Source organism: Argopecten irradians, chromosome 12, assembly GCF_041381155.1.
Source record: "Argopecten irradians isolate NY chromosome 12, Ai_NY, whole genome shotgun sequence".
Classification (NCBI taxonomy): Eukaryota; Metazoa; Mollusca; class Bivalvia; order Pectinida; family Pectinidae; genus Argopecten; species Argopecten irradians.
In genome coordinates, this window is record NC_091145.1 from 28,566,035 (window position 1) to 28,591,648 (window position 25,614).

At 35.5% G+C, this 25,614-nt stretch overlaps 1 protein-coding gene across 10 annotated transcripts in view; it reads left to right on the top strand.

Annotated features, from left to right (window-relative positions):
* LOC138336806 (plasma membrane calcium-transporting ATPase 2-like) overlaps nt 1-25,614 on the top strand; it is a 135,770-nt gene that overhangs the window by 63,022 nt on the left and 47,134 nt on the right. For 9 of the 10 annotated variants that reach the window (XM_069286393.1, XM_069286387.1, XM_069286394.1 and 6 more), the window contains 4 exons: nt 16,594-16,817; nt 20,520-20,711; nt 21,145-21,378; nt 24,012-24,137. In XM_069286393.1, coding sequence (XP_069142494.1) covers nt 16,631-16,817; nt 20,520-20,711; nt 21,145-21,378; nt 24,012-24,137 — 739 coding nt within the window. In that variant the 5' untranslated portion in view covers nt 16,594-16,630. Of the gene's footprint in view, nt 1-11,088; nt 11,183-16,593; nt 16,818-20,519; nt 20,712-21,144; nt 21,379-24,011; nt 24,138-25,614 lie in introns of those variants that run through there. The other variant, XM_069286392.1, reaches the window with a different exon arrangement.

Genomic DNA, 25,614 nt, shown 5'->3' on the forward strand with positions numbered 1-25,614 from the left:
TTCCAGTAAACACGTTACCATTGTTGTCAGGTGTGGGTCTATCATTTGAACCTTATTAATCTGTGGACAAATATGATGTTGTATGTATATATATATATAGCTGGCTTGTGATTTATTCATAACTATGGGTGATCTGTAATATTGTCATCAATACATTAATGGCACGATTTAGGTAGTGTTAACAGTGCCGTTTAAGTATAGATGAGCTATGATGTTGTCGAAGGCTGTAATTACATTATGTATTGTCATTATTGGTATGTACAACTTATGTTAATACCTAATGTTAAACAGTCTGCATTTTAACTCAGAAAGTTTAAATTCAAGGTTTTTCCTAATATCGCTTTCTTTTAATTATTACATACAATTGTATAGAGCTGGCATATTTGGTAAGAGAAATATCTGCTACATATATATGAATGCATACCCTAATGAACCAATAATTGTCCAATGAGGCAAATATTTTAGATTTTGCTGTTGCCACAAAAATGGAAGCAGTGAGAAATGAGAAAACAGTGTGGGGTACTTACAGGTTTGTGATGCTCATCGGTGGGATTGACATAATTTAAAATAAGCTAACAGATAGGAAAGAGAAATAATAGCTAAATCAGCAAATATTGTTAACTTTAATACCTTTCACTATGTTAGATCATGTCCTGTAGTTGGTTGTGTGATTCAGTGAGATAGCACCACAAAGTGGATGTAGCATTAAATAACAACCTGTAATTCATTATGTAAATAAGCGAGATTGGTCCATTTCCTATAGATATTAGTGGGGAAAAAACCTTTACTGTATTCTGTTCCATCATTTGTGAACATCTGTAGATTCCTGACTACAGAGAGGTAATTAAATACCTGAGAATTTGAGACACTTTACCTTACACTGTGCTTCAGCAGTACAGTCTTGTGGTTGTTGGTGTTGTTTATTTTAGAAGAATGTCTGTATATGTTGTGTGTTCAGGCACGTGTGTCAGGTTTTCTGATCTCAGTAAAGTTAAGAGATGCTGTAAGGAGAAGGACCCAGTATATTGCTAGGTCAGCTGCTTGTTTATAAGTTCTCTATCAAAAAGACTTGTGGAATTTTGATGTGCTCAGACTTGATGCACCAGAAGACAAGCTCTGTGTTTAGGGAGGGGGTGGATTATCTCTCTATCAGTAACACCAGTGTGGGCAGATGTTCTCTGAACGATTGAGGGGGGGTTGTACATGTGTAGGCTATATACTCTTCTCAAAGATTATATACATCTCTCTCCTGTTACAGATTCACTTTCTATGTGGTTTTGCAATGTTATAAAGTTTTACAACTTAGCTGTTCTTAAGGCTTTCCCATGAAATGGTCTTACAGAGGTATGATCTTGGCTAGATGTCAACATTAATGACCTCTGCCAATGGTGAAATTATCATGAATCATGTTTAAAGGAAGTTTGACCTTGCATCATATTTCTATGGAGGTTTGACCTTGAATCATATTTCTATGGAGGTTTGACCTTGAATCATGTTTCTATAAGGAGGTTTGACCTTAAATCATATTTCTATGGAGGTTTGACCTTGAATGGTGTTTCTATATGGAGGTTTGACCTTGAGATATATTGCTATGGAAGTTTGACCTTGAAAAATGTTGCTATCTAAGTAAGCCCTCGCAAAAGTTTGAGATTGATTGCTAGTTTTAAACTTCAAATATCTGGTATAGATATACGATCTTCGTAGAATGTCACTTATTGGATATGTTCTCATATTGCTGTATGTTTGACCTTGAAACTTGTTGCTATAGATGTTTGACCTTTGAAAATTGTGTTATATTAGAGCAAATCCACTAAAAGTGTCATCCATAATGATTACGATGTTATAGATTTTTTCACATGGTAGTATAGTGTTACAATAAAATGGTGTGGTTTGTTGTATGTAACCAAAAAGACATTCAATCGAGTGTCCAAGATGAACCATCTGTCACCATGTAATGTTAGATCTACCATGTGTTACTGTTTTTGTATGTATGTTTATTTATATCAGATGCTGTGAAAATTTTATTGTTGAAAGAACAAATTCTGGGGTTTTCTGATCAGAGTAGATCGGGATCAAGATAAATGTAATCCTCTTCTTGGACTTTTGATAAATATTGCTGTCTTGTAAACATTTTGATAGGATTACAATGGGATTATAAAATAATTATTCTTTTGATCTATGGATGAAATGCTTCTTTCCTAGAACTGTTTGAGATAAAGAAATGTTGTTCCATGTGTTTTGGATGTTTTTGGACATAAATTAGAAGAACTTGTCCCAGTTGCCATTTCTTATCAAATACAAATAATTGCATAAGTGGTAAAAATTGTTTATGGAAGTAAGACATTTGTTGTTTATTTTTGTATCAATGAGTCATACTTATCATGTAATAGATAAGATACACAGTTAAGGTTAAAAGCTATCCTGCATAGTAGTTTTTGTCATTCTTCAACATTTATTGTTTTAGGAAAAAATGAATCTCAGGAAGTAACAAGAACCTTTCAATGACCTGTATACTTTTGATGACGAGATAATTTCTAAGTAATGTGTTCCTTTAAAACGCTGTAAAGTAATTTTCTGATTGAGGTAGTAATTTGATGACGGAGATGATTAGAACAAACAAGATAAGTTTTAACCTTGTGGGGTGTCAAAGTGGTAAAGGAAAGCTATCTTATATCTATACAAAGCTACTACTGTGATATAGAAAGCTCTCCTACAGTCCGACACACAAATCCACATATATCTCATTCCTCAACAGTCAACAGGCATTACTGAGAACATTTATAGTTGTTTTCCTTCACTGCTGCTGATGAAACAAGATTATATTCCTGATACAGAAATAAATGGTGGTAATAGATCCTCTCTCAAGTTCTTCACTCCTGTAATTCATTGTTATTGGAAGATTGTTGTTAAAGTAAACATTTGCAGTAGATTGGAAGTTGAAAATGACCTTGATGAGTTTTGAGTTGACCTTGGCTGTCAATATATATTTAAAGCTCAGAAGTGTGTAGGAGCACCTCAGCCATAAACCCGTAGGAACAAGTCCATAATATGCTAGTTAAAGTACTCTATAGTATATTTTCATTGATGTTTTTCCTTTACCATTTTTCACCAAAAAAAAACCCCATATCTATTGTCTTTGTTGCATATGTGAATGACTTGTTGTACAGCCTAAGGTGTATAGGATCAAAATCAAGAACCCCCTAGTTCTGAGCTGTTGTTATTTTAATTTCCATCAAAGATTTTCTTCTGCCAGTTTAAGGATGAAACATGTCCAATGTCTAATTTTGTGGAATACTAGAATAACCCACAACAGATATTGTGTTGCCTAATCACCCTTTATAGAGATCTTAATTCCTGTGTTACTGATATGCATATTGTTAACGAGGATGTTATCTTTTAATGTTAACATCTTGTGTCCACAATAAGTATTAATTTTGTTTATAGCATCTTTTGCCCACTAATGTATTAAGTTTGTGTCACAGTGGCAACATGTGTTGTCTCAGCCAGCGTTGTATTAATGTTTTAATCAATCAATTTATTAATCCCTGATTAAATATTTTCACCACCAACTGTGACTCATCGATTAGATTTTTCATGATTACTCATGGTTTTGTAATTATTATGCCGCAAGATGATTGTAAGATTGGAAGCAGATACAGATAAATTGAAATAACACAATGTACCATACTGTATATTAGCACAGCGGTTATTAAGAAAACAAAGTACTTTGTGTTACTTTAATAAGAACGTCATTGGTCAAAAATTATGGCGTATTATGAACAAGAACACCTGCATTGGTACCCTTGTGACATCAATTGAACAAAAAAGCCATTGGTACCCTTATGGCATCATTTGACCAAGAAGGCCATTGGTACCCTTGTGGCATCAATTGAACAAGAAGGCCATTGGTACCCTTATGGCATCATTTGAACAAGAAGGCCATTGGTACCCTTGTGGCATCATTTGAACAAGAAAGCTATTGGTACCCTTATGGCATCATTTGAACAAGAAAGCCATTGGTACCCTTGTGGCATCATTTGAACAAGAAAGCCATTGGTACCCTTATGGCATCATTTGAACAAGAAAGCCATTGGTACCCTTATGGCATCATTTGAACAAGAAAGCCATTGGTACCCTTATGGCATCATTTGAACAAGAACATCATCTAAGACGTTATGACATATTACTGATACAACTGCATCCTCAATTGAGGCAGGGTATAAATTGTTTTATGGAGCATTCTGAGTGTGACAGTAGACAGTAATAGTATGACATTTTTCTATTTTATAATTTAGGCCTTTATAATAGTATTCTACAATGATATATCATAGTGGCATGAACGGTGTAATCAGGTGGCATCAGTTCAGTACGTTTTGATGGAATGTGATAAAAATGTAGACATACTAATGTTGCATCATGATATATAACAACACACTTTAATGAAATCAACAGAATAAAGTCAAGAAATGACATCTTTTTCTCATAATATTGACTTGGCAATATATCACTGAACCAATTCAAATGTAAAAACCACTGTATGCCAGTCTTGATTGACATTTGAGATAAGAAATTCTGCAAATTAAGGATTAAGTAGTTTGTCATCAAACTGAGTCTTAGCTACTTTGGGAGCCTCCCTATGTCTGGGGTCTACACAATGACCTATCATGACTTACACGGGTGTAATGTATAGCTGCCTGCCATGTACACAATTGCCATAGAACACAGGTTTTGTCTTGTACATGTTTGGTGAAACGTGTGCTGTGTGAGAGCAGGCATCGATCTTCTATATGTATTGATTGGAACTTTAACCAGGGAGGATGGTAAATACTGGCCAAGATACCATTGTGGTGGTGGTAGCTGGCTCCGCTGTGAGAATAGGGTTTGTTAAGCATTATGTGACATTCTGCTGCAACTTTGGACAGCGGCCAATGGTTTCAGTCTTGGCATCCTGGTGATGGCCAATCTTTGTCCAATTGTCTGTACAGACATTCAAGGAATTGTGTTAGGGGCTAGAGGCCTTTATAGCCTTTACATCTAGTTGTGTTTCAGTTGGCTGCACTGTCTGGCGCCATTGTTAGCTGCCGTCCAACACTTCTGACAAATTCCTCAGGGGGCTACTGTCACTCTGATAATCCTTTACACAGACCCTAGTCCCATTCATCTAGGTGTTTGCTTGCTAAGCATTAACTAAGCACATACATGATTAAGATTTCATAAGAAGTTCTATGGGTTTGTGTTTGATTTTGTAAAAGGTCTATAATGATAATTACGTCCTTAGTAGTAATATATGTTTTATTGCCTGATAATGAAGTAATAAGTGTCGAGCTGGTGATGTATTGTAATTGATGAAGTTATTGATTGTTTACAAGTCATTTGGGTTCAGGTTTATTGGACATGTGATACTCTTTGAGTTACTAATTCAGTTCTGCTTGATGAATATCTGATAATCAAATAGTACTAGATAACAATTTTACATACTGACATTAATTCTGTAGCACCTACCATCAATTTCGTTATTTTGCTAACCTACCCATAATGATACGGTTCCACTTATTTGTCAGTCAATAGTAACCATGGCAATGGCTGTCATGGACTCTCATGGCTAATGCTGATTGATAGATTTGTTTTCCACACAATAACATGGAGCAGATTAATGAATTCCAATTCTGCAGATCAATCCATACACTTCTCTGGAGGTCAAAGTTCAGCTCTATTTATAGATCAGTTGGTGTTAAATAGTCAAAGGTCAAAACAAATTGATAGATTACGTAGTCAAAGGTCATAAGTGGAATAATGAATCAAACACTGGAGTGTCGGCAAGTGATTTATGAGGTCAGAGGTCAATTATGATCTTAAGAGTATAAGAATATAATGGTCTACAATGACATTATAACAACACAGAAAGTTTGTGTGCATGCGCTGACTTGGTTTTGTGTTTTAAAATGGTTTCCATGGATGCAATTGTTTACAGTAGATAATATATAATTATACCTTTGTTTTCATGAAGCAATGGAAGTTGTTAATTCACAGTAAAGCATATGATGTCACTACAAATGCTTTTGTTCTATTTAAATGTATATCAGTTACTGTCCTAAAGCTTTGGAGAGATGCTTTATCGAAGTAGACTGTTTAGCAGTTACAGTATGTTAGATTTGATTGGAATCTAGTAAAGCATTTTATAATGTATGATTTTCATAGCATTTCATATGAAATGTTCTATGTTGAACCCTGTACAGGGAAGTATTGATCCCAGCCATTTATCGTTAGTAATATGTACCTAATGGAGATCCTGCGAGTAACCAACAGCGGATTAAACATTTTGTGTTATATAGACTGGATAACCATTCTCCTCTTTGATAGTATTGATTGAGCTTTGAAAACTGTTCATTCAAACTTTCCCACCGGCAAAGGCTTTCACTCATATTGATATAAAATATCTTTAATACATAAAGTTGCTGACATCGATGGTGTGAAAGACGCTGTTCGACTGACGGCCGATTGCTGATTGTCAAGTAATGAAGGAATCCTGTTTATTGGCGTGGCTGGCTGACTTCATTAGCTGTATGATGTTACACGTTAGGTTGACATCCACTGGTCAATAAAAAGCTATTCTCCTAATATCGGTCCATTCCCTGGTGTAAACATACCTAATGACCAATTGACTGAAGGCTTTTGAAAATTGTTGATAGAATTTAAAAGGTCTATAATGAAAAAATACTGCCGAGTGTTTTCGTCATTTCTAACAAGTTTTCCTTCATTCTTCTTTAGGTTTCAACTTTTTTTTCTCTTTTGATGTGTGTTGTGATATTGCTATTTATTGCTGAAACGAGCAGACGGAGAACTGGAAGTGCCAGTTTTTATAAGGTTAATTAGCACGTTGTGAGATTGTTGCTTTGCCCTACAGGGTTCCGACACGTGTTGTCATACCGCCCATTGGCCTCCTGTCTTCCATCTAAAACTCATGGCTCAATAGCCCATATTTCCATATGGATTAGCATGGATAATAACTTTTCATTGCATCATCAACTGATTTTTCCCGGTTGGTGTTGCATAAATGAGTTTTTGAAACACTTGAGCTACATATTATAAGATTTCAATTCTAATGGTTTTCCAAAACAAAGTGTTATTCTTGAAGAAGAAAAAAATTGTATTTGCTCAAGTTTCAGATTTCATGATTAAAGGCCCTTGAATTTTGTAGCTTGCAGTATATATATAAATGCATTTGATACCAAGATAGCTAATTACAATGATATCCTAAGTAATGAAGACTTTTATAGAACATGGAGTTATGGAAGTAATGATTTGGTTTTTTTCTGTATATGAAAAATCTTCACATTGAAGGAATACAGGTTATAAAACGATCAGTGATATTTCTGCAAAGGAATCGCTGGCATCTGCACATGACAAATGTTTTGAGGAATGATATGTGAATTGATGAAGCATTTTGTGGTAAAGAGAATATGTAGTTTGTCAAGTTGTCAGTATTGGATAATTTGCGGCTCCAGCTAAACAGATCTGATGGATGTACTAATGATATTACCACCGATTGACTTTTGCTGGAGACGTTTCCAGCGACTGGTGCTGAAGACATTATGAAAAAGTACCATGAAAATGTAGAGTCCAGTCTAGACGGTCAGGAGAGGTGGTGAACCTGATTTGATTGTGAGGTCTAAGAGCTTCTCATTATTGGTCAGTATTGATCTTATTGGTCAGTTATAATAACGGTCAGGGCTGACCGTCGTCCAGCAGCGGTGCTGAACAATCATGGAAACAAACAGTCTTCCGCAGTAAATTAAAGAAATTCTATTACCATAATAATGTAAATGATTTTGTCTTTTCTCAAATTAATTCGATATAATCTAAAATAGGGTTCAGTGTGCCCATTGTTATAATTGACTTCACTAGTCCGTATTCACAATGGAACTACAATATTGATTGTTGGTAAAAATAGCCAGTCGAAGATATTTTCTGTTGGGAATTGGCCATTTTAGTATCGCCTACCATAAATCGTGGCTGGTACCAATAAGGGTATTGTCTAGAACTGGTATGATGTTTGTTCAGAAGGAACAGATTCTAAATCTGTGCCTACACCATTTAATTTTCAGTTGTTTTTTTGTTTGCACTGTTTTTAAACCCTCACCATATTTGATGATATAAAATGTTGATAGCTTATGAGTCCAGGCTGGTTTCTTTATATTTAGCTCAAATTCAAATATGTGTTGTTAAATTTTCACCATTGATAAATTAGTAAAGCATTATAGGATTGAATAATTGCTCCAAGCAAAGCTTATGTAGTCAATTGGAAACCATGATTAAAAAAAATCCTGTACTAATTTAAGAATTTGGGACCTTGTATTTTGCTTTAATGCTGTGCCTAATGCATCAAATGTTATTAAAAGTTTTATTTGTGAATTTTCCAAAAAAAAAAAAAGCCAAAGTACCTTTGCCAGCTATATTTTCTTCGATAGGTTCCAATATATATATATATGTATACATAGCTCTGCATGCCTGAACAATGTGTTTTCAATACAAGATCTACAATGCACACAATCCAGTTAGCTTCCGTTAACTTGGAATGTTTAATAATGTGGTACAATACAGATCATAAAATTATATCCGCATTCATATGTTATGTAATCCATTTGTTTGAATCTATTACATTAAAGCAATTATAACGACCTGCGGTACATTCTATAACAATAACATCCAGGATATATTCTTAGTTTCACCAGTGTTGCTAAGTACACTTCAGAAATTCTTGAGAAGATAAAAAGAATGTGCGGTAAACCTGAAGTGTGGATACACATGCCTGTAACCATGTAACACATGTGTAATCGGGCCCTCAGTCCTCTGGCTGGCAGAGATTTCGCTCTAATGATGGCAGAACTGGGTGGTTTTGGATTAGATTCAAACGTTCTGCAGATCAGACATGTGTAGTGACCTTGATAGATGTAGGAATTTTACCTAGAGCTACCTATATCTCCAGTATTACAAAGTTCTGTTATTTCCAATAAATTATGTATCCACCTTCTACACTATACATGAGGACATATAAATGTTATGAGATATAGACATAATCAACACAGCCATTTGTTATGTTCTCAACATTAAGAATTTTGAACAAGTTTAAAATGCTGCCAACAGTTTTTTGTCAAAAATTAATTGGTAGATTACCATATTTGGTCCAATATGTGAAATGATTACCTTAATTGGCCCAATAAGTGAAGTGACCCATGACTTGACCGTTATTGTAGTTAAACTTTTATTACTGTAGACAATGTATGGTATGCTATATACATATTGCACAGTATGCAATGACATTACATTGTAAGGTTTTGAATAAAATTTAATGCTTCAATACCAAGGGAAGACCACTCTTCTGTAGGGCCCACTCCAATAAATACACCAACCCTGTATGGTCAGATTGGTGGTATTAGATGATACAAATCAGACATATGTGGCCCATAAAATGGCTACTGTTCTGTCAGAAAACCAATGCTAATGGACCCAGGACAGAGCAGCAATCCCTGGAATCTCCCTAGACTTATAAATAGGAAGCAGAATGATAAATAAATGGAACACATGTTAGTTTTATTGAGAATATGAGGAATGATCCAGGCATGCCACCAACAAAACAACTTTGATATGTTTACTTTATATTAGTCAGGAGAAGTGCCAAATGTATTGTATTTTAGTAGGTTTATATCCATTACATTAGATCATTGTATTGCCGTTTATCATGACTGCTTTGTTTTATTTTCACATGACCTTCATAGTCAAAAGTCATCCAAGATGCAGTCAATTTGACTTATTGTTTTGGCATTCTTTTGTTTGGAGTATAATTTCATAAAATATATTTTTGTCATATAATCAATAAAGAAAGCTATGGTCAATAAAAGTTACACTTGATACATATCTTCCTTATACCACATTACAAAGAACACTTCCTTTGGATGGTTTTTACATGTCCAAATGTCGGTCAAGGTTGCTGTTACAAAAGAACATTCGTTCTCTGTGATGATTTAGTTCCTTTGGGCTTATGATGCTGAAACCTCACACAGACCCTCCTTAACAAAATTACGTGCTGCAGATTCCTTTTCAGATATAAAGGTCAAATGTCAAGGTCACTATAATTAGAACTATATGTTGTTTTCCATGTGATAACTCAAGTTGTAGGTGGCACAAAGTCTTATATGAATCAGCGAGCATTTGTCTTTCTCTGATGATCATCCTGATGAGTCAGCCCAGAGCCTGATTCTTCGTCTAGATTGATGTGTCCCTGATTTCCAAATCTTCCAATAAAGTCATTTGGTTACATTGACGATTTTTATGATACTTCTACAATAGAGTTTATTCTACTGTTATTTCATAAAATAGCTATTGGTAGAATGGATGGTAGGAAGACAAGCAAAAGTGAGAGGTTTGAGTTGAGTTTAAGGTGTTTAACGTACCTGTACTATAAATATAACATTGTTTTTAGGTACGAAAGATTTTTCTGTAGCTATCCATTTATGCCAAAACAGACAATTTTTTGGATATTCATATGTAAGATAAACATGTATATGAAATTATGTTTTTTGGTGTGTACAAATTTGGTCATTATTTGTTTCTTGAAGTTTGCTTAGATAACAATAATGGTGTTTTGACATGAAATGACATCATTACTTTGTTTCTCTAATCTCAAGGACATATTTGCGTCAGTTCATGCTTGAGGTGGGGCGGGATTGGATGTGAGCGTTGTGTTTGGCAACATTCATTTTCCAGATGGTTTATTCTATGATTAACTATGAGCCAGATTTAACTCGGGCTACTGGACCTATTTCCTGATCAAACGGTGGACAGGAAAGACATCTCTTGACAATTGACGTATTAAACTCGTATATATCAGAATTATATCAACATTGACTTGGTTGGGGATAGCCTAATGGAAGGTGGAGGCTTATGAAGAGCCATCAAACTTGTGCAGATATATGATGTCACTGTTTTAAAAAAAAAAATCATGTTGTTGATGAAATGAGGCATGTGATATTGTTTATGAGGAAATGATGTGTTTCGTCACGCATGAGTCAGTCACGGTAGGGTAACACAAGTGATAACTCTATACTCATGATATATCATTACAAAAGCATTTTTCTGCTGTAACAGTTCATTTACGATTAGGCAAAGGGCAACTCTGAATTAGGTACGTAAACAAAATACATCTTAACATTAATAGGTTTTTTTCTGAATTGTGTATTTATTTTTAACAAAACAGTGAAATAATTTTTGGAAAGAATCTGATAAAAGATCAATAACAATCTGATCTTATGTATTATAGGATAGAATTTCTTGCTTTAATTTGTACCTGTGTCATTCTAGTATTCCCATTCATCAACATATTAGCCTGTATCAACAACACCAACATAGAATTCGGTTTATCATTTTGTCTAATTATACCTGGACAGATGCTGAGGGTCCATAGACCTTTACATTAAGCTGACAATAATGTACGCTACGATTGTCCGCTTTCATAAGTTCATATTACTGATAATCTTCAGATGCTGAGGTTCTGACCTTCCATTATGACAATATGTTAGATTAATCTTCAGATCGAGGTTTCTAGACCTTCTAGCTGCAATATTTCGAAAGTCTTCAGTCTGAGGGTTTCTAGACCTCTAAGCCGAATACTGTTAGTACAGCGTGTTGGGTTTGACCATTTACGTTAATGACATACAGATGGGTCCTAGACTTAGGTAAACACTCTAAGAGTTTTCTCTGACATCTCTGTTTACCTGATTGTAAGACAAGTTATTTGTTTAGACTGTCACTTAGAGGGAGACAATCCTTGGGAAGAAATTTATTGTTTTTAACGGCCGAAGGGCGGTGAACAGAACTGTGTCAACATTCCTTAAATCACTATGTCATAGAGTTCTGCATGGATTGTGACCAAATTTGGCCACAAACATCCTTGGGGAAGGGAACAGAACATTTGGCTCTGAGCCCCTGGGGCAGAGGGGCGGGGCCCAATAGGGGAAATAAAGGTAAATCCTATAAATCGCTACTGTCATAGAGTTCCATGATTTACCAATTGGCCCCACTAGTAGCTCTACCCCCATGGATTGTAACCAAATTCTGTGTAACAAATTTGCACAAACATTCTTTGGGGAAGGGGAACAGAACTTGTATAAAATTTGGCTCTGACCCCCTGGGGGCAGGAGGGGCGGGGCCCAATATAGGAAATAAAGGTAAATCCTATAAATCGCTACTAGTCATAGAGTTCTTCATGGATTGTAACCAAATTTGGCCACAAACATTCTTTGGGGAAGGGGAACAGAACTTGTATAAAATTTGGCTCTGACCCCCCGGGGGCAGGAGGGGCGGGGCCCAATAGGGGAAATAAAGGTAAATCCTATAAATCGCTACTAGTCATAGAGTTCTGCATGGATTGTAACCAAATTTGGCCACAAGCATCCTTGGGGAAGGGAAACAGAACTTGTATAAATTTTGGCTCTGAGCCCCCGGGGGCAGGAGGGGCGGGGCCCAATAGGGGAAATAAAGGTAAATCCTATAAATCACTACTTGTCCTAGAGTTCTGCATGGATTGTGACCAAATTTGGCCACAAACATCCTTAGGAGAAGGTGAACAGAACTTGTATAAATTTTAGCTCTGAGCCCCTGGGGGCAGGAGGGGCGGAGCTCAATAGGGGAAATAAAGGTAAATCCTATAAATCACTACTAGTCATAGAGTTCTGCATGGATTGTAACCAAATTTGACCACAAACATTCTTTGGGGAAGGGGAACAGAATCTGTATAAATTTTGACTCTGACCCCTTGGGGGCAGGAGGGGCGGGGCCCAATAGGGGAAATAAAGGTAAATCCTATAAATCGCTACTTGTCCTAGAGTTCTGCATGGATTGTGACCAAATTTGGCCACAAACATCCTTGGGAGAAGGGGAACAGAACTTGTATAAATTTTGGCTCTGACCCCTTGGGGGCAGGAGGGGCGGGGCCCAATAGGGGAAATAAAGGTAAATCCTATAAATCGCTACTAGTCATAGAGTTCTGCATGGATTATAACCAAATTTGGCCACAAACATCCTTGGGGGAAGGGGAATAGAGCTTGTATAAATTTTGGCTCTGACCCCCAGGGGGCAGGAATGGTGGGGCCCAATAGGGGAATTAGAGGTAAATATTCAAATTTCTTCAGAAAATAAACAATGAACCTGTATCCAGAATATTACTTGGCATTACAAACCAGGTGAGCGATACAGGCCCTCTGGGCCTCTTGTTGGATTAATGAAATTACCCATATCTTCTTCCCTTGTTTGCTATCAGATGTTCAGCTTATCAACTAACTACCTAACCAAACCAAACTTTGTTAATTGGTTATTAGTAACTGGATGGATAATTTGTATACTTTGACTTAATTAAATTATACCAATTCCAAATATATCACTGGGATTCTGCTATTTATTCAGGTTGTATCGCCTTGTGATAGAGGTCTTGACCCATTTTATAGTGCTATTTTACTAAACCTCTCTGACAAAGATACAGAGTAGCACACCCTACTATGTCTGTCATACTGATGAAGGCCAAACCAATTATCCAGTTCCAGTTGTTAATGCTAATCAGGAGCAGCGACAGCCTTTCTTGTAGGATCTTACTATCATCATCAGAGGAAGGTACAAAAGAAAGGATTGTAATATACAGCTGAAATATGATGGCAATATACTGCGAGTATCTGAATATTACCATGCTAATCCTACAGTGAGAGTGCTTCACCCATGAGAAACAGTTACAGTGCTTTTTCTGTAAGGCCCCCTGGCCTATCTTCCAACCGTCAAATGTGATCTGTTTAAAGCATTTTCTTGTTGTGTTGAGTCATGATAAAAGCAGAGGCCATTCTGGGACCCAGTAGAGGCCCGAAGGCACCAAGCGGAACCGCTTTACCTCGACTATTGGATTCCAATTTGTAAATGACAGACACAGATGGAAAGGTCAAAGGTAGCGAAAAATGCTATGATTGTTCCAAGATTCCATAATGTTTCTTTGAAGTGCCTCCGTTTCTAGAACAATTTGTGCTAGTTGTGTGGCGTTCATTTTCTCATTTACCGTCTATTCAGGGGAGATAATTCTATTTTATAGATTAATTGCTTCATATTGACTTTGCGTTGTATGCTTGTTGCGTGAAGGTTTCTGATGATGGGTATCCTCAATTTTCGAGGGGTAATTCTATTTGATAGCTTAAGTGCTTCGGAGATTGTCGATTTCTAGACTGCTTTCTTGTGATTGTCCCATGTTGGCCAGTTTTATTAGCTACCTCGGCCTGTAAAGACCGAGATGAGTAAAATATCCATTATTCTACTACAAGGCCTTCATGTCTGGACTGCAACATTATCAGGCAGTTGAAACTTACCATGAGTCTTTGGTTTTTCTCTGGAAACTCTATCGTTCCTCCAAACTATGTCTATTAGTTTGTCCTGAAACTCAACATAAAGTCAGATTGTACTTAAATGTGTTGTGTCAGGGGAGATTATACTGTATTGTAGACTCTTTTTACTGCCTTGTTAGTAATTTCAAGATTGATCACTGTGCTTCTATTTATATATAAGGGAATTAATTACGTTATAGTTATCATAACCATCTAATTCTGTTCTTAATCTTAACCCAACAATAAGGAGTTTTGTTCAGTATTACAAGCAATACCAGTTAGACCTTGAATTGTCTAGAAAGGAGATGGAGAATATTTAATTACTACGTTGTTGGTTACAATATTTAATTACAAAACTGTTGGCTGCCACATTATGCAATGTTGAGTCCATCAAAGCCTTATGTCAGAAAAATTCAATGAAAGTTGAGATTGAACAGCACACACAATCCATTTCCCTGTCAGAGATATACAGAGTTGGTGACGTTTGGTATTGGTACAGGAGAGACGTAATGACCTTACTATTAGTGCTAACTTAATCAGTATTCCTCACTTCAGAACTATCCCCAGGCTGGCTGACTAGTCTATATAGTGTATGGGACTGTAGGGAAGCGGACTCCATTTTCTCATACTTTGTGTAAAGATGTATAGGTCTTATTGCAGTGCTTCCCAGACTCACTTTATTTCTCTTATTTACGAATGCACTGAAGCCTTCAATTTGGAATGGTTTTCATAATGCTTCATTTAAAATGTTTCTTTGGCAACCATATTTGTGCATAGATTTTTGGGAGAAAAGTTTGGTTTATCAAGTGAAATATATCTACTACTGTCTTCAATAAAAGAATTTTGTTGTCAAAATTGCTTCATTTCCATAGAAAAAATTGATTTAACTTAAAAAGGTAAATGTTTAAAGGTTCTTTAATGATATTGTTGTTCGGTGACTGTTAAGGAGTTGAATGACTGATTTGAAATTGTGTACTGTATGTTTGTTACATATGAGGACATTGACCTTTTGAAATATCCCAAATGAGAGTTTCACACCTAACATGATATTTTAAGGAAGATGACTAAAGATGTCTCAGAGACACGCACTAATTTTGAAATATTGCATGCTTCAGGGGATTTCTGCTCCACATTGAGAAATACCTGATTCAGCTAAAAACTTTTTATAGACTTGTTAGTGAATCAGTCTGTTACTACAATACTTCTGGGAGGGACTTGATGGCCAGAAATGTGCCGTAACCCTATATTTAGCTGTAGGAATTTCAAACCCTTATCTATTATTCATGGCCATTGTTCATGCTTTATACATGCTATAAGTGATGCTGCACACCCGATCACAATGATGGCTCAATATGTCCCACCGTAATTAAATTTATCTGTCGGAGTAGAGTGCTATTTTAGGAATTTTATTGCTGGTGTCGTTTCGCTTCTGTATTGGTACAAACAGGAAGTATTCTCTAGGTTTGAGGAGAGAAGAGGAGTTTCCAAAAGTACCTAGGGAGGCATACAATGCTCAGGGAACGAAGAACAAATTGGGGGACTTAAAGAAATTATAAGGAAAGGGAGACCAATCAATCCTTTGTCATTAACAGGGAAAGGGAAGGAGGATTAGAGGGAAAGGGCACCATCCTTCGGGACTAAGAGAGAAAATGGATATTGAGTCCTGTAATGATAGTCAAAAGAGGGAGATGAACCCATCATATTCTGTCATTGTATAAAAAAGAGGTATTCTTTGAGATAGTTACTGAATTGTGAAATTAGTAAAATTATGTTATATGTTCTTAAAAAGGATTGCATAAGATCATTACCTACATGCAAGGGCAGATAACTGTAGTATGCAAGTATCCTATAGTGCAGAGAAAGAAAAAGTGATTGTTCAGTTATTGTTACAAAGAAAAAATAGTTGTCTACAAAGTTAGGAGGGAAAGGGAGTTATGTTATAAAGAGGTAAAAGGGAACGATAACATTGTTATTTAACTTGAAACATATTCCAAGAGAATATATTGCATGGAAGACTTGGAAATCTGTTCATTCTTCCTTCCACAACTTCTACAGCTATTAATGCAGGTCATAACCAAATCTGTATTGTGTAGCCTATGTCTGTTTGTTCTCTTCAATAAACTACATTATCAAACGTTTTATTCAAACAATTGATAACATTTGTTTCTATTTATCTTTTCAGAATTTAAGGAGTGATAATAGATAAAAACACACCAAGGATGGCGGAGGACGACCACCCTGATGGAATAGCCCTTTCCCGCCACTCAGAGGGCCAATATGGGGTCCCTCTTATGGAGCTCCGTGAGCTTATGGAGCACAGAGGCAGCGAAGGCTACAACCTCATACAAACAAAGTACAACGGCGTCACCGAGTTGTGTCGCCTTTTATACACTTCTCCTATAGAAGGTAAGCTCTTTCTACCGAAAGGGTCGAAGGTTATGTCACAATCATTGTGAAAGGGAGGAGGTCAAAAATAGTAGGGAGGGTGAGAATTAAGAGGAAGCAAGATATATCATAGCTTTCCAAGGTTTGGTGTTGACTTATGCCATGATAATAACTTTTGGATGAAGTGAACAGGATATAAGTGAAATAAAAAGTAAAAATTGCTCCTCTAGATCAAGTGCTAAGACTACGGTGCAAATGAAGTATTGGAAAATGATTCAGTTCCCTTAACAGAAAGACATACAAATCAAAAGATGATATAAATAAAATATTGATAGATTGGGAAGTGATGTGGTTTATTGGAATAGACAAGCCCACAGCCTTATTAAACTTGTACTTCTATAATAAATGCTGGCTGACATCAAAGTACTTGTACTTGTTAGTGATGAGACAGCAGTTGTCCTTTGATACCAAAGCCTTTCAATAATTCTGTCAGGACTGGGGTGTTTTATAGTGGAGGCTGACTGTGAATGGAGTGTTGGTATATAAACAGTGCTGATGGCCTTTGGTGTTTTTTAATACTGATGGTGCTGTTGAAGAGATTTTGTAGTTAGTTTAAAGATTTAGGTAATGGCTGGAATCAATATGCTCAAAATGATGATCAATGATTTTTATAAAGATTTTTTTTTTCTTTCCTCTTGATTTTTGTAAGGTCATGGCGTACATAGTTCTGCATTTAAAAACTTTTTTTCTGGGTTGGGAGCAAGGAAAGATGAGAAGGAAGTGGAAATATTGAAAACAATTAATATTTTCTGAAATTCAATCTGAATTTCCTCGTTGGGATTTAGGTGATTTATTGAAGTATAGTTAACTACAGCCTGATGGAAGACAGGATAAGAATTATTGAAAACTCTCACATTATATCTTCGAAAATTTCGGTGTTGGGATTCTTATCTGGTAGAATCTACCACTATAATTACATTACTCAGTTTACATAGTTTGATTGACGCAGTCATCAACGAAGGTATTATTAAGCAAAGCTGTTGTTTAATATTCTGCAGTTTTGTGCAAATTGACATTGGAGTGACCTTGAATTCAACTTTATATCCACCCTTCGTACAAAAATGACGAAAACCTGCACTCTCTGCATCATAATTCTCACTTAATTGGAATTGGGAATTGATGATTAATGTGGAGCGTCTATTCCTTCAGCATTTTGTTGGCTACAAATTAAGTGTATGGACTAGTGAATGCTGATGATGTGGATTGTCAACTATAAAGTGTCTGCAGTAATAACATGGATTTAAGTTGAGATCAATACCAACCTGGCCCAACAGCAGATTGTAACCAGTTACCATCACTCTATGGCATATGGCTCTACTTAAAATCTTTAAATCTCTTTTTGGCTCTTTACAGATTTAAAATATCTCTTTTTCGTTTTTAACAAATTTGAAATATCTCTTTTTCACTTTTAACAGATTTAAAATATCTCTTTATGGTTCTTGGCAGTTTTAAATTATTTCTTTTTAGTTCTCTACACATTTAAAATTTCTATATTTGGCTCTTTGCAGATATAGATCTTTCTTTTTAATAATGTACATACTTAAAATATCTCTTTTTCGCTCTTTACAGATTTAAAATATCTCTTTTGCTCTCTTTACACCAAACCATAGAAAAGCAAGCAGCTCTGTACAGCAACCAACTGCTTAATAACACTGCTTTCTTTGGGTCCAAAATGAGACAACTTGGCTACAAAGACCATTTTTCCCTTTGTGTCTTGGTGGTCTTTGTCATCATCTATATATGGCTGACATACCATACAGAATAGTCAGTTTTCTGATTTTGTGTTTATAATCAAAAACCTTGGTCAACATGTTTTGCTTCAACATGCAAAGTCAAAAGATAATAAAGGTAGGATTAGATCAAAATAATAATAATAATAAAAATGTGGAAATTATGAGTCTGATTGAATATATATTCAAAGGTTTTAAGCTTTCTGGCACATTGGAAAAATTGTAATTGCAGATTTTTAACCTAATTTGCTATGTTTTAGCTTTTTGTTAATTTCAGAGACTCATCTGAATATAAAACACATGGCTTTCAAAAGGTTTTTTGTCAAAGAATTGTACTGCAGGTTTCAAAACATTTCCAAGAATTTTCCACTAATTTTCTGAAAATTATGTTTCCTTTTCCATCTTCAAAAGAACTTTGTACCTGCAGACAGTGTGCTGGCTGTAGGTCATTAAGAGACATAAGTGATAAATTGGTACACCCATATAAGGTGAACCCTTTGTTGTGAATATGACTTGATGATGTTTCTGCCTGCTTGGCTGTCTTTCATTTGCACTTAGCTGGCTGTTGTCCTGAAGCTCAATATATCACTGATGGTATAGTGCAAATTCTCTTTAGCAACATCCATAAGATCTTTTATCAATAAGTTTTAATCACAGTTTGAAACTTTGACATATCATGTATGGTTTAATCTCCTATGAGGGAATTATAGGAGACTGAAAATATGTAATTGGATCATGCATCTCCATGGTAATGTTAATCTCTGTGTAAGGTGCTTCAACAGTTCTTCTTTCTACTGTATATATGATACATAATCTTTTATTTCTGAAAACTTTCAATACGAAGCAGATTTATAAACTGATAAAATCACATATCAGATGTTCTTACATTATATAATTGGTATGGTGATTTTGTCATTGATTTTCTTGTGTTATATGTTTAAATCAGTAATTGAAGGGGGAAAGAAACAACAACAAAAAAACATTGTAGCTTGTACAATTGTGATATATTTTATTAATGAATTAGCTTATTAATTGACCTGATTTTTTTTATGTGGACAGATTTTACTGTTGACTTTGAAAGAACACAAGGTGTAATTTGTGTGCTCTTGTTAGAAGTCATGACAATTATTCAAGAATTAACATTGTCAGGGATACAGGCGGTAAGAGATAATGTCAGGGATACAGGCGGTAAGAGATAATGTCAGGGATACAGGCCGTAAGAGATATTGTCAGGAATAAAGGCCATAAGAGATAACAACGTTGTCTTCTGGTCCTCCAAATAATCTGTTTGACATCTTACTTGATCATGTCACATGTTCTGGGCCAAAAACAAAACTGAATTAAGGAAAGCACGAGGAGTGTGTCAGCGAAGTTTTTGTAAAGTCAGTTTACGTGAAATTAAATTAAAGGTTCTGTCCCTCCCTTTAACCAGTTGTACTTTTAACAGTGAACTCTTAAAGTACACACTTATTATAAGGGCAATACAGAATTCATTTTGTAAGGACACTTTTGAAATGTATTGTACTATTTTTATAATGATATGCACAGTAAGCATGTGATTTCATTTCTTTTGTGGAAATCCAATTCTCCAAAAATGTGAATTTGAAGGTAAAATAAAATATTTGTAATCTCTGAAATTACATTACTGTGAAAAGATCTGTTTGAAGAATCCATCACCAAGGAAACAAAGATTGATTATGAAAGCATGAATGGTATAAATGGTTTCTATGGATAAAAGGGATTGTGAAAAGGGAGACAAATCATGTCAACTACAAATTTATTTTTGTAGTGGAATGCAGATCTTCTCATAAAGAATACAATGAGAAAAAATGAAGATGAATGGTTTTTTTGCAAATAACATACATTTAAATCAACAGATATAAACCTTCAATATAAAAATGAAAACATACTTATAAAAATTTGTTTTTTATAGGACTTCCTGGCTCTCCGGCGGACCTTGCAGACCGACGGAAAGTGTTTGGCTCTAATGTGATACCTCCTAAGCCTGCTAAAACCTTCCTCCAACTTGTGTGGGAAGCTATTCAAGATGTGACATTAATTATTCTTTTAGTAGCTGCATTAATTTCTCTAGGATTATCTTTTTATAAGCCTCCAAAAGAAGAAGGTAAGAATACATTACAGCAGAGTTTGAAAATTCATACTGAAGGGGGATTTTGAATATATGAACACAAATTTGAAAATATTATTTCTGAAAAATAGATAACCTTGGTTGCTCAAATTGTCTAGAAATCCTAGAGCCTGGTTATTTCAAAGTTTCAATTTATTTTCCAAGTACACTTGAATACTTGAAGTTTTACCATAATCCTGTTAACTTTGAGCTAACAAGGTTTGACAGCGTGCTTGTTGTAATTCAAAATATTATGAATTCGGATGCAGAGCTTATTTATTGGAAATATCAAAAAAGAAGATTGAATTAGATTAATAGAAGACCAATATTTAAATGTGTGGATTCTGAGTCCTTATGTAAATGTGATTTTGATATCATAATATACGCGAATGATTCCGAATTTGTATTTATATATAATTTTGTGTTACAGGGGGCGACGATTCCGAATCGGAAGCAGGCTGGATAGAAGGAGTAGCTATTTTAGTAGCTGTAATTGTTGTAGTACTTGTGACTGCTTTTAATGACTGGAGAAAGGAAAAACAATTCCGAGGACTCCAGAGTAAAATAGAACACGATCACCAGTTTTCTGTGATTCGCGGTGGACAGGATATCAACATTCCCGTGGGGGAAATAGTTGTAGGGGATATATGTCAAATCAAATATGGTAGGTACCACACTGCAGCCTCCCAAAACATGTACATTCATCAATTGTCATATGCACTCAAATCACAGTGTTGCATGAAAAATGGTTATCAATTATTGATTCAAGCTGTAAAATCTGTTCAAACCTGCTTGTATTGAAGAGGTGGAAAAAAATCTTAAAAAAGAGACTTTCACAAGATTTTAGTTTCATTCATATGTGAGAAAACTTTGAAGCATAAGCTAGCATAAGAATTTGACTAAAGGAGAGAGCATACATTGTACGATACACATGAGGACTTTCGGACAAGGTCGAAATACCGCATATTTGTAACATGTCCAAGTGGTGTTGTTATTATTCAATTAGCTTTACAGTCCCATATGTGAAAAATAAATAAAGGAAAAAGCCTTCAAAGTTATTCTCCAATATGGGGGTTTTGAGCTACTTAAATGATATGGTCAAAGTAAGATTTAATGTCTTTCAGTCCCCTCTTTCAGTATTGTGACAGCAATAAAATCATGTCATAATATGACGTCGCAATTACTGTGTTGGACTAATCGACGGTGAATTGTTCTTTACACACGTCGTTTTGGTATCTTTAAAGCATTTTAATTTGGTAACAAAACAGTATGTGCATTGTTTTCAAATGTAATAGATTGATAGAGTATTAACTCATCCCCGCCCAAGACTCTTTTGAACTCTTCTGATTCAGAGGCTGGAATAGTTCATTATAAATAAATTTTTAGGGGTGAATTACACTAATGTGTTGTAACCAGACATAGCATGACCTGAAGTTATAAATCCTGTTCGTACATCAGGATTATCAATAAAAGTTCGGGTCGATTTTAGCCAGGTCCCTAAGGTGCTGTTCGTTGAAAAGATTAATGGCATATTTATTGTGTCTCCTTATATAGTCATCAATATACTTTTCCATGATAAATGCCTCCAACGAGGGGCAGTTAAGAGTTTACTGTTTGCCCTATCAAGCACTTTTGCTTCCATCTTCATGAGTTCAACAGGTTACCGTGCGTCAACGGTAAAAAATTAGCCCCCTTTCCCCCACATATTTCCGTGGATATGTCTCGATCAATTCGCCGTCTTCTCTAGGCTTGGACAGACTTACAAGCCTCCAGAGGATTGGGCACTCTGAAGCTTAACAAACAACATATTATTATACTGTATTAAATCACCATGGCCCAGACCTACTATTGACAAGCGATTTCTTGGGTCGGTATTGATCTGCGGTAGAGTTATTCAATCACATCGATTACTGAGGGGGGAATGTCACAGGAATGAAGTGGTATAATTGATGGCGCCTGTGTAGGTGTCTTTGATTCATAGGGAGGGTGAAGGGTGAGGTTATTTAAAGATATAGTGGGAGGGAATGTAATTACAGATGTTTTCCTTTTATGTGTTAGGGATGGATAGGAGTGTGTTAATGATGGATATTATTGGTGATGTCATACTTAGTAGAACAACAGGCACAACAATTTACAGTTGAGATACCATTATTTAATTTGGAAGTACAGTCAAACCTACCTTAGAGACTACCTCTTTATAACGACAAACTGCTTAACAAGACCACTTTTTCAGACTCCCAGATTGTCATTTTTATCTCAATTTGACCTGGTGTAAAGACTACTTGGCTATAAAGACCACTTGGCTATGAAGACCATTTTTCCTTTGTCCATTGGGTGGTCTTTATATAGAGGTATTTGACTGCAATCTGTTTGGGTTAAGGTTTGGAAGTTTGACTGGAACCCAACAAAATGTGCTGAATTTAAGTTATATCAAAGTCGGATAAGTGAAAAGGGTTCAACAATATAAATATTCTTATATCGAATGTTGAAAACCACTTTAAAATCAGTATCATATATCAAACTTACTTATAGCTTGTAAAACATCCTCATCCTCTATGTTACAGCTTTGACTTTTGAAATTAGTGTACCTTTTAAAGATATGAAAAATAAGTTGTAACATTGGGTCTAATTAAAGATACACATCTAGAAAGTTTTTGTGATCATGTGTCCCAAGAATACACATATTTTGATTGGTTATACACATAGATACACTGTTAGTTTTACAGGAAGATACAATATATAAGTGTTTAATGAGATACACCTTTAGAAAGTTTCAACAACAAAGATACAGCTTTAGAAAGTTTCAATGAGAAACACCTTTAGAAAGATTGAACAACAAAGACACACCTTTAGAAAGTTTAAGGAGATACACCTTTAGAAAGTTTCAACGAGATACACATTTAGAAACCTGTACAATATACAAATACACCTCTAGAAGACTAAGAAATAACATACACTTTAAAAGGCTTTTGCAGTTATGTAACTTAAGCATTACAAATCTTTTCAGTGAAATAAACCTTCTGTGCACAAAATGCCAGGGTTGATTCGCCATTTAAAAATAGAAATTACCTGTCCTTGAGGGCTTCTTTAAAATAGGCTGCAGGCCTCACCCGACCCATCACATTTGTTACTTCTGCTTCCCGTAAGGGTTAAAAGTACACAGGAAAGGATTTGATGTCGAGCAGCGGTTTCCAGAAATTATTCAGTTGGCTCTTGAATTGAATGGTTTATTATTATATTTTCTGAGTCAAAATGTACATTTCTGTTCAGAAATTAACGAGACTTTTATTGTTTCAGGTGATTTGTTACCTGCTGATGGAGTAATTATCCAAAGTAATGACCTAAAAATAGACGAAAGTTCACTTACGGGAGAATCTGACCATGTTAAAAAGGGTGAGGTCAGAGATCCGATGCTTCTCTCAGGTAAGTGGTTTACAGGCCCTATTGGCCTCCTCATTTTCCGTTGATTTTCAAAGGACATCATACATCCACAGATCAAATTAATTTAACTTATTTTTGGTTGACTATAAAGTCACACAGACCTTCCATACCAAAGGCTTTTGCTTTAGATAAGTTTGAAAGTCAAAAGGTCAAGGTCACAAATTTAACTTTTTAGTTGGTTAAAGTCACACAGACCTCCTTACCAAAGGCGTTTGCTTTAGATAAGTTTGAAGGTCAAAATGTCAAGGTCACAGTAATTTCAGTTGAATTGTCCTCTTTGGACAATAAAACTTGCTGAGAAAGTCAGAAATACTTGCAAATTGAATGATTTTACAAGAAATCGACTCTAGTTGGGGATTTAGATTGTCTTTGATGAGTCCACTTTGAATATAATGAATGCATCAGTACTATGGCATATCTATAAAGCTAAAGACTGTTCCCCACGACGTGTGTACAATACTACAGAGAGAGATTTCCATTAAAGTTTGAGATCTGCTGGTAAACAAGAAAACGTGATGTTGTTTTTACGTAGACAGAAGACCAATATAGGTCATTTGCCTTGTTAATCAATAATGGTTTGATCACGCTGAATGCTTCTAGCTTTGTGTACGTCAGCCCTGTTCTGATGTGTCTGTGGAAGAGGAAAGCTCAGCTCAAACTCCCATTAAGGGGGTATGGTGGCTGCTGATAACTTTGTGATAAAAATTTTTTTATACAAACACTCTCTAAATTTTCTGTCTTTGTTGTGCAAAACCATTTTGCCGGCAATTATTGCTGCCTTCATATTAGATGAAGAGGTTTCTCAATCTTCTAATCTCTGGATCTGTATACATTTCCATATTTTATAGAATGATATACTTTCTTTCAACATATTTACCCCTGAAGACACATTTAGACTCTTCCAAATCAAAGATTAGACCAGTCCATTATGAAATAAGGGTGAATGATAAGCCTTTATTGTCGGACAAATGTTGTTGTTGATAAAGATGTTAAGTATAGACCTGTAGTAATGCTGAGGTAAATATGCACTGGTTCGTTATGACCCTGTCAAAGTAAAAATGTCATATTGGTTTGGAGGTAGATATCACGTGCCAGGTTCTTGGTGGAGGAAAGCCGGAGTACCCGGAGAGAATGACGGTTGATTGTCCCACATGGGATTCGGTCAGAAGTTTAAAAATCTTAACCATATGTCATATGAATGTCATTGAAGGTCTTAAAGTATATATTATAGTATGTGATTCAGATTGTGAACTGATTTCCTTTAGTAATATCCTGAAGAATGATACTTTCAGATAATATGGATTAAAGTTACTTTGCCCTACATCTTGGTCTCAAGGTTATTGCAATCAAACATTACAATTTCCAATAATGTATTATCCATATAAAATGTATATATCCTGACAGAGTGGCTGTAGATCAGACATATTCACATCCGGAACAGTGATGTCTCCTAGCAGTT